We start from the raw sequence: 10,389 nt of genomic DNA, 5'->3' as shown, positions 1-10,389 counted from the left end.
GCGCTGGGTACCCAAGGATGGCATTGTACGGCAGGTGAATGTGGGCGACGTCGAAGTCGATGAGCTCGGTGCGGTAGTTGTCGCGTGCCCCGAAGGTGACAGGGAGGCGGACCTGCCCAATCGGGACCGTGGAGCCGTCGGTGACTCCGGAGAAAGGCTTGGTTGGCTGAAGCTGGTTGTAGGGCACTTGGAGATTGTTGAATGTTTCCACGGACAGGACGTTGAGCCCTGCCCCGCCATCGATGAGGGTCCTGGTGACCACCACGTTGCTGATGATTGGGGAACAAAGCATCGGGAGGACTCCGGTTGTGGCCGCACACTTGAGCTGATCTGCTGAGCTGAATGTGATGGCGCACGCCGACCACCTGAGAGGGCGCGTGGCTTCGAGCTTGGGGAGGACAGCATTCACTTCGCGGGCGAACTGCTTGAAGATGCGTTGAGAGGCTGGGGCTTGAGCCCCGCCCAGGATGCAGGCGATCGCGCGCGGCTCCCGGAAGCCCCCAGCCCCCTCGTCCTGATGGCGGTCCTCGTTTCTCCTTGGCTGCGGCAGCAGCGGAGGGAGGCCTGTGTTGCCTTGCGGGTGATCCTCGCGAGGTTGATCCCTCCGGTCTCCCTCGCGAGGCGGGTCTTGCCAGCGATCCTCGCGAGGTCGATCGCGCTACCCTTGGCACGGGTAGCGATCTTCCCAGCGTCCTGTGTTCCTTCCTCCTCCTCGACCGTAGCCCCGGTCACCGCGGTCGGGGCGACGGCCGATCCTTCCTTCTCGCACGGCTCAGAGCTCTTGACATTCGTTGGTGTTGTGGGTGTGGAGGTCGTGGTACACACAGTACCGACTGCCCTTGGAAGATTCGGCCTGATCTCTGCCCTGCTTGGTGTCTGGTTCTACCGCGAGCACGGCAGCCCCCTTGCGCTTCACATCCTTGGCCTTGGGCTTCTTCTCTTCTGGGTCTGTGGCAGGCAGCTTGAGGAGGGAGAGACGCCCTTCTTCAGCCCTGGCGCACTTGGTTGCCAAGTTGAACAACTCCAAGGAAGTGCACAGGTCTTCATGCATCGCCAGCTCCTCCTTCATCTTGACATCGCGCACGCCGTCGGAGAAGGCTGAGATGATGGCCTCCTCGGTCACCTTGGGAATCTTGAGGCGTGCGTTGTCGAAGCGCTGGATGTACTTCTGCAGGGTCTCTCCGAGTTGTTGCTTGATGCGGCGCATGTCGCTCACGGCGGGTGGCCGGTCGCGAGTACCTTGGAAGTTGGCGATGAAGCGGGTGCGCATCTCGTCCCAGGAGGAGATCGTGCCTGGAGCCAGGTTCAGGAGCCAGGTGCGGGCCCCATCCTTGAGCGCCATGGGAAACCAGTTCGCCATGACCTTCTTGTCTCCGTTGGCAGCTTCAATGCCCAGCTCATAGAGCTGGAGGAACTCCGCAGGGTCGGCCGTGTCGTCGTAACGAGGAGGCAGGTATGGCTTGAACACCACATGACGCTGCGTAGCTCGGTGGTGAAGGCACGACAGCCTGCTGTGGCCACGGGAGGCCTTGGGTGATGGAGAGCTTGGTCTTGCATGTCCCCACGCGCTGCAGCTGGGAGCAGCGCGGGGTCTTAACGTGCAGGAGCAGGAGCATGGTCACGGCGTGCTGGAACAGGGAGCGCCCGGGCAGCTTCTTGCGGGCGAGGGACTTCTTGGCAGCTCTGCTCTTGCCGCGCTGGCACCTGACGGAGCGGGTTCCGCCCAGGGGCCACGCGCCTTGGAGCCATGGCGCCTTCTTGAGGAGGAGGAGGCTGGGGCGCCCCCGGAGCTTCGTCACCCGCGCGGGGCGGGGTGCGGTGCAGCGGAACGGACGGCGCAGGAGAGCCCCCTGCGGCGCGGACGAGCTCAGCGACGCGGTCGAGCCATTCTTCATAGATGTCATCGACGGGATGGTAGCACAGGAGCTCGTTTGCCACGATGAGCGCAGCTCGAGCCTCCATGGGTGCGCGGAGCGCGTGGGACGAAGAACCAGCTGGGGTGAGCGAGGGGGTAGCGGTGCGGCCGTCTTGCCGCACGGACGGATGCTGAGACGACGCTTGCTGCTCGTCCCCCGCCGGGCTGGTGGCGGCGTTGATGGCAGGTGACGGGGAACGGCAAGGACGCCCGCCAACAGGAGCCGTCTGGGCGACGCAGGAGGCGAGAGCGGCCCGGCGCTCGGCGCGGGCCCGACGAGCGTCAGACATGGACGCGATGGTCGGAGGAGAACGGGGTGGTGGAAGACGAATTCCAGCGCACCCCTACCTGGCGCGCCAAATGTCGGATTTCGGGTTCCGGCAGACCCTTGAGGTTCGAACACTGGGGTGCGCACGGAGATTTCTCCTTCTACCTACCTGCACCCATCCGCCTTGCTAAGATCTAAGCTATGGAAAGAACAGCACAAGAGACACAGGGTTTATACTGGTTCGGGCCACCGTTGTGGTGTAATACCCTACTCCAGTGTGTGGTGTGGTGGATTGCCTCTTGGGCTGATGATGATGAGCAATACAAGGAAGAACAGCCTCGCGAGGGTCTGTTCTTGGCTGGGGCGACGAACTGCTAGGAGGAGTTCAGTCACCCTTCTCTCTCTCTCTCTTCTCGATTGCGATCCGATCTCCTCTACCCTGTGGGTGGCTAGTCCTATTTATAGGCAAAGGCCCTGGGCCTCTTCCCAAATATTGAGCGGGAAGGGCGCCAACAATTGGCCACTTCGAAGGGGAACATCTAGTACACTTATCCTGACTAAAGTTGGTCCTCGCCTGCCAAAGGCTCTGGTGGTGACGCTGGCTTGGGCTCCACAATGACTTCCTCCCTGCCGTTGGACTGGTCTTGGTCTCGTTGCACCGAAACGGGTGCCTTTGCTTGATGCTCTCGCCTGCGCTTGCTCCCTTTGCACCAAAGAGGAAAGAAGGACACTGCGCGGCTGGCGCCCGCCTGGCACCCTTGGTCGTCATGGCTTGCATCACGGGCACCTCGTGAGGTACCCCGCCTTGATCTCTCCGCCTCCTCACGAGCCAGCCTGATGAGGCCGTGCCTGAGGAAGCTCCGTGTCATCCGCCCCGCGAGGCTTGGCCCCTCGCGAGGGTCTTGGGTCTGTGTTGGTGAAGATGGGCCATGCTGGGGCCCCCTTTGAGCCACGCCGCAGGCCGCAGGTAGGCAAGTCTGGGGACCCCCGTTCCCAAAACATCGGCAGCCACCTCGTGTGCCCTCCAGACTCCGTTTTCTTGCATAATACTTGTTTTGGTCGGAAAAATTCATTATATAATCTCCTGAAGGTTTTGACCACCGTACCACGACAAAATCCCATGCTTTCGTTTTGAGTTGTTTCTGCAGCAGATTTGGAGCAATATGTCGTCCCAAGATTCGGAGCGAGAGAGCTATGTAGCTGATTACATTGCAGACCCCAAAGTCTACAGGGATTTGGAGGATTGTGGTTGGACCACGGAGGAAGAATAATACTATGATCCGAAAGGAAAGGAAGAGACAAGTTCTGATGAAGAGGAAGTCCCACTACCCCAACCTGGGACATGCATGTTGAGTTCAAAAAGTCAAGTTAAAAACCTAACAAAGCAAAGAAACCTAAGATCGAGTTTATCTCTTTTTTTCTCTTGCTAGAAAACAAACAGGAACTATGTAAAAAGATATTAAGGCTTGAGCAGGAGATCGATGACTTGAGGGAGGAAAATTCTATCCTCAAGCGCAAGCTGAGGAAGAAGCCTACTACATCAACAACTCCATCATCATCACCACCTCCGAAGAAAGAGACATAAACACATGGGTGGGCACTCCCCTTGGCAACTGCCAAGCTTGGGGGAGGTGCCTCGGTATCGTATCACCATCACACCTTTACCTTTATCGTTTTTCTTAGTTCGATCCTTTTGGTTATATCTTGATCTACTAGAATAAAGTTTTAGTATGATCTAGCTTTGAGTTTTATTTTGAGATCGATCTATATGATCGAGTCCGTGAGCTATATAATAAAGAATAGTTTTGAGCTGAGGGCTTTGCTTTCTTGCTGTGATCTTCAGGGAATAAAATAAAAGAAAGAAAGAATAAAAAGATCATATATTGATCTTATGGAGAGTAATGACATCACATATAAAGAGTATGATGAATAAAGTTTGTTGGGAGTTGACAAACATAGTTTTGGTCATTATAAAAATTAATAGGAAGTAATAAAGAAAGAGAGGTTTCACATATAAATATACTATCTTGGACATCTTTTGTAATTGTGAGCACTCATTAAAGTATGACATTCTAAAAAGTTGATGTTGGACAAGGAAGACAACATAATGGGTTATGCTTTCTTATATCTGGATAGAAGTTATATTGTCATGGATCCTCCAACATGTTGAGCTCGCCTTTCCCTCTCATGCTAGCCAAATTCTTTGCACCAAGTAGAGATACTACTTGTGCTTCCAAACATCCCTTAAACCAGTTTTGCCATGAGAGTCCACCATACCTACCTATGGATTGAGTAAGATCCTTCAAGTAAGTTGTCATCGGTGCAAGCAATAAAAATTGCTCTCTAAATAAGTATGATCTATTAGTGTGAAGAAAATAAGCTTTATACGAACTTGTGATATGGAAGAAATAAAAGCGACAGACCGCATAATAAAGTTCTTTATCACAAGCGGCAATATAAAGTGACGTTCTTTTGCATTAAGATTTTGTGCATCCAACCATAAAAGCGCATGAGAACCTCTGCTTTCCTCTGTGAAGGGCCTATCTTTTACTTTTATCTTCTACCCATATAAAAGAGTCATGGTGATCTTCACCTTTCCTTTTTAGACTTTTTCTTTTGGCAAGCACTATGTGTTGGAGAGATTCATATATATCCACTCGGATGTAGGTTATCATAACGTATTATTGTTGACATTACCCTTGAGGTAAAAGGTTGGGAGGCGAAACTATAAGCCCCTATCTTTCTCTCTGTCCGAATGAAGCTTTGAACCCATAAGTATCCGTGAGTGTTAGCAACTTTGAAAGACTAAATGATAGTTGAGTATGTGGACTTGCTGAAAAGCTCTTGAATTGACTCTTTCTGATGTTATGATAAATTGAAATTTCTTAAATGACCGAGATCATAGTTTGTTAGTTTTCAATAAATTTCTGATTCATACCTTACCATGTGAGCAAATTGTTACTTTAGCATAAGAAATTATATGACACTATATGTTGTTGTTCTAAAGATGATCATGATGCCCTCATGTCCGTATTTTATTTTACCGACACCTCTATCTCTAAACATGTGGACATATTTTTCGATATCGGCTTTCGCTTGAGGATAAGCGAGGTCTAAACTTGGAGGAGTTGATACGTCCATTCTGCATCATGCTTTTATATTAATATTTATTACATTATGGGATGTTATTACACATTATATCATAATACTTATGCCTTTTCTCTCTTATTTTACAAGGTTTACATGAAGAGGGAGAATGCCGACAGTTACAATTCTGGACTGGAAAGGAGCAAATATTAGAGACCTATTCTGCACAACTCCAAAAGTCCTGAAACTTCACAAAGAATTATTTTGGAATCTCTCCCTAATAATAAAGCACGGGTTGAGTCTCTCGGATTCACCGTCACGCCCTTTTTGCAAAATAGTCCTTGTGTTTTTTTAATTGAACCCGCAGCCCTCCTATTAAGTAGTAAACCTGAACAGGTACATGTGAAATAAAGGAAAAAAATAGCACCCCGCACGCTCAATGCCTCCCCCGATCCCATCTCTTCCACCTCCAGAGCACCGCCACCTCCTGCCACGCCCCACCCCGCCTCACCACGCACCGCCGGCCGCCGCCGCGCGCCCCTCCGGCACGCCTACCCCTACCCCAAGTGCCCCCACACCCGCGGCCTTCCACCGCCGGCGACAGTCTACCCTGACTGTGTCGCTCCCAAGCCAGCCGACCCCAAATCGCTCGGGTGTCGGCGGCGCTGGCAGCACAAGCAGCTGCCATGAAGCTGTGCGGCCACCCCCTTGCCCCCTTCACCTCCTTCCTCCCACTTGCACACATGAGAAGGAATTGAATCAAAGTCGGTCCCTCAATCTAAACCAGGAGGAGCGCCCATTGAACAGGATGGTGTGCAGGTCGCGGAGAGTTGCATCGGCAAGTGTCAGCTCATATCTTGAAGTGCCATGGAGCAAAGCTTGTGAGGATGCAGGGGCCGTTGGTGGTGTTGGACTTATCGCAGGTTGAACCACATCTTGCTTTCCTTTTCTTTTGCCAATCTGCTCTCTTGTCTCTCGGAGTCACAAATTGGTCGTCCATGCATCTCTTCTTCTTAATAGATATATAACATTGATTTGATTGGTAATACTGATGGCAGATTGCTGCAATTTATTGAATTTGATCTAATTTATTTTGGGATTGTTAAATTTGTGATTTTTTACATACAATCTATGGATACCTCATGGAGATCGGTCGAAGCAAACTATTCTCATCAGGTGAGCTTATATAAGTTAGGAAACCCATTGTCTAAATGTCATTTGTAAACATGCCTTTTCTTAAGCTATTCCTAAACCAATTTTTATATCGACAGCTTCAGTAATGTGTCTGATGCCATTTGGCCCATATGGCAGGGTTAACATCATCAATGGCCTGCCCCAGTCGTCAGGTACGGCTGATGCCTTTCCTTGATTTTCTTTGTTGCCGTTCCGCCATAATCTTCTGTTCAAGGAAGTTCCTTGTCAAGCTGGCATGTCCTTACCATTGTAGGTTAGATAATTGACTTCTCATAAACTTTTTTCGTACCCCTTTTCAGCCAGATAGTTATATTGTGAAACACTTGACAATGAAGCTCTCTGTCAACTATTAAAGCATTGACAATTTCTATCCTAAAGCTGAATGTTTTTGTGGGCAATTCGTTCGTAAAAGCAATGGCAAGTGAGAACTACTAAATCATTGAGAGTCTCCTTGCCTCCCTCACGGGCTACACACGCTACGACCTGCTTGGATGCAACATGCTGGTCTTCCAAGGCCTACGTCAAGCACACCAGTGTTTCCAGGTTGTACGAGGCCCTGTAAACACTTATAATTTGAGTGATGTTGGCACAGCCTGGCCTTGCTGATGCGACATGAGTAGTTTTTTCTAGCAATCACGCACATCTGAAGACTTACTGGACTACTTTCCGAACTGACCGGACGTGACAAGATAGGCAAGCACAAAAGAGCTAGCTGATTGATTCACCATACAATTATACTATTATTTGAAGGCACAATTAGATACTACTGAAAGTGTTGATGTATTGGTATTGGCAGGTTTTGCCAGTACTTGAAATGCCATTTTAAGTAGAGGTATTAGAGATACGAAGTTCTAACTTTGTTCTTGTGGTAATCTAAAAATAATTTGGTGATTTCAAGTAGTTCTGAGAGTATAAGTATTATCCCTTCTTTAATAATGGTAAGAGCATAGATCTCATCAACCAGGAAATAATCCATCAGGTAAGCAAAACACTGAATAATCACCATTTGTATGAAATAGTACCTGCACATATTATTTTTAAGATGAAACAAGTTGGTTTGTTTACTATGAGGAACCACCTTATGGCCTTTGTGTATTCCAGGAACTACCAAGGTATCTTCCTATTTGATCCAAAATGCATATACACATGATTATGATGGAGATACTATCCGGTATGAACAACATAATCATCTTGCAATACTAACATGTATTTATTTAACTCATTTATGCACGTAATAGTGATGCATCTTATGTATTCTATTCTATCTGAAGCTTCAATGCAATTAACTACAGAACTTGCCATCAACAGGATTGAGCAATGTGGCATATAAGCTTTAGCTTGCTGGTTCAGATTATCAGTGTTAATCTTCTGGTTGTGGCAATTTTTCAGACTTTTTGAGGTAGCTAACCTAATCTATTGTTAAGCTATGAAGGATTTTTTTGGAAAGGTTACTGAAAGGATACCTTAACTTTGTTTAATCGCCTAGATCATTTTTTCTGGAAAGGTTACTGAAAGGGTACCTTAACTTTCTTTCATCCCCTAGATCGGTTTAAGTATGCTAAGCTCATGTTTATTTAGATGTATAGCTTTGCATGACAGTCTTGTTTTAACATATTATTGGGGCATTACGCAATGTATATTCTGCATTTCTTCTCATCATTATTCTCACGTATATTGGCACTTGCCTTTGGGGATAACCAGACGCCTACGCTTTAAGCAAACAGGAACAGCGCAAGTGCTCCCTATCCCTCCTCTCAAATTCTGCCCAAGAGCATCCTACTTTCTCCATGTTTGCTTAAAGTTCTTCTTATTTTTACTTCTTGAAATTCATAAAGTATATGTACTCAGTTGTGGTTACGATGGTTGATTGTTTGCTAGACCTTTGTGTCGTCAATTATACGGATTAATTGTGTTCAATCTTACTAATAAAAAGACTATTCCCCTTTTCATGACATGGAAGAACAGAGGGTGTCATGTGTCAGATGAGAGAGGCAACTGATGTGGTTCTTTATCATGTTGCTGCCATCGCAACCACATGTTAATTAAAGTGCAGGTACTCCAGTCAGTCGGGTATGCTAATTATGTGATATCATTTTTTACTAAAGCTTTGTACAAATGATTGACAAACTGATATAACTTGGGCTTGAACTGATGCTTTCCTTTTTGCACTTCTCGAAAAATATTTGTGCACCAGGAGCTCTATAAATGAGGAAAGCAGAAAGAGCCATGGCGTGATGGCTACATATTCATCTACCTTGACAACCTTTAAGAACCAACAGTTGAATAATTGTAGGTTTTATTTGGAGAACAAAAATATAAGATTTAATGCTACCCAATATTTGTAATTGAAAAAGATAGATTGTACGTGCTTTACATTATATAGGTGGTTGCCTCAATATGTTTCAAGCTAGAGAATAATATTTGTGTATAGTATGATTTTGGTCTGTCCATATTTCATACCTGTAACACATGATGGAGGAGCACGGAGCAGTCCTAAATATTGGTGGATTACATAGATTCTGCAACTCCCTTAAATCCAGTGTGCACTAAACTACTCCAATTTCCATTTTATGGGAGAATTTTGAGCTAGACTCCTGCTATCTGTAGATTTTGTCTTCCAAGTTATGGATATCACAGTGCATGTATTCACCATTGTGGTGTAGCCTAATGATACTTTCTAACTATATATACATCATTGGTAGTTCATATCTTCAGTTGAGCAATATTTTACACAAAACATGTCCTTTTATTGCAGGAACCACCCAACATATCTTGGCGAAGATGGAAAGAGGATGATTTCTTCATTTTGTATAGGTGCTTATTTGATGTTTCTGATGATTGGCTTGACTCCTTCCTTCTAGCGAAGAACCTTAAATAATTCTCAAATATGTGTGTGGGATGAACAAGGAGTTGATCGATCCGGAGAGATCCTAGAGAGGATTGGGGATCGGGGGTAGGGTTATATGTAGCAGGCTGGACCTAGAGGGAGGGCCGACCTGGTTAGTTTCGGTGCAGAGGGAAAATGGCCAGAAGAAGACCTGCTCGGCTGAAAAAAATAGAGATTTAGAGAAAGAAAGAGAGGGCTAGGAAGAGAGTTTGGACATGGAGTTATTTTCCTTGGTCTTACAAAAAATGAGATTGATCTAGGAAAATAGAAATAGTCATGTGTGGAAATTTTGATCCAACTCGTGTGAATTTAATTCAAATCGGCTTGAAATAGGAAGTGGGTGTTTGGAAGGTGTAGAAAATGTTGAGATGTTGGTAAGGCTTCAGTACGTGCACAAAGATTTATTGGCAAGGTTTTGATTTGTTTCTCCTGTTACAACACACGAGCATACATATTTACTATATGAATAACTAGAAATGTAAATTATAAAACTGAAATTATTGTAATGAACTTTCGAAATGAGTTTGCATCGAGGTCCAAATTTCAAGTGAGTCTGCACGAGCTCCAGCTGTATCTCAGGGTAATAGCTGACCCCCCCCCCCCCCCCCCCCCGCAATATTGTTCGGCTGGGAACGACGACATGGAGCAGCTACCACACCTTAGGCTAGGGCTTAGGTGCGCCTAACGCAAGCGGTGCTACCCACAATAGCTCTCTCCTTGCCGCCGGTGGCGGCGATGGCCTCGGATGGTAGAGCACATTTCACCTTGTGTAAATCATCTACACGGGCAGCGGCGGCGCACAAGGGAGTATCGGGGAATGAGGAAAGATAAGGAAGTGCCCTCACGACGACACACAAAGGGATTACTATTTTTTTTAGTGGAACACAATGGAGTACTAGAGCAGGTGTAGGAAGATGAGTCTGTGGGTCCTTCTGTGTAAGTTAACTATTTTGTTTGGGCCAAGCCGAAATAGTTAAAAACACTCTTGCCAACCAAACAACCAAATCTGTAAAAAAAATAATAAACAGCACAAAAATT

At 47.0% G+C, this 10,389-nt stretch overlaps 1 protein-coding gene across 38 annotated transcripts; it reads left to right on the top strand.

Moving 5' to 3' along the window:
* The first annotated feature begins 5,687 nt into the window (after nt 1-5,687).
* LOC125551789 (protein TRACHEARY ELEMENT DIFFERENTIATION-RELATED 7A-like) lies at nt 5,688-9,762 on the top strand. 38 transcript variants are annotated; one of them, XR_007303217.1, is made up of 8 exons: nt 5,688-6,193; nt 6,419-6,446; nt 6,582-6,616; nt 6,764-7,007; nt 7,566-7,635; nt 7,773-7,863; nt 8,430-8,534; nt 8,659-9,064. XR_007303217.1 is itself a non-coding variant. In XM_048715116.1 (7 exons), the coding sequence occupies exons 1-5, from the start codon at nt 5,710-5,712 to the stop codon at nt 8,461-8,463; spliced, it is 651 nt and encodes a 216-aa protein (XP_048571073.1). In that variant the 5' UTR covers nt 5,688-5,709; the 3' UTR covers nt 8,464-8,517; nt 8,659-8,753; nt 9,220-9,762. The 38 variants fall into 38 exon arrangements, 24 of the variants coding, with proteins under 24 accessions (XP_048571073.1, XP_048571072.1, XP_048571077.1 ...); XR_007303213.1 differs by having other exon boundaries at nt 6,542-6,616; XR_007303211.1 differs by lacking the exon at nt 6,764-7,007 and having other exon boundaries at nt 6,542-6,616.
* The last annotated feature ends 627 nt before the right edge of the window (nt 9,763-10,389 follow it).

The sequence above is a fragment of the Triticum urartu genome, chromosome 4 (assembly GCF_003073215.2).
Source record: "Triticum urartu cultivar G1812 chromosome 4, Tu2.1, whole genome shotgun sequence".
Classification (NCBI taxonomy): Eukaryota; Viridiplantae; Streptophyta; class Magnoliopsida; order Poales; family Poaceae; genus Triticum; species Triticum urartu.
This window is presented reverse-complemented; position numbering and strand designations above follow the sequence as displayed.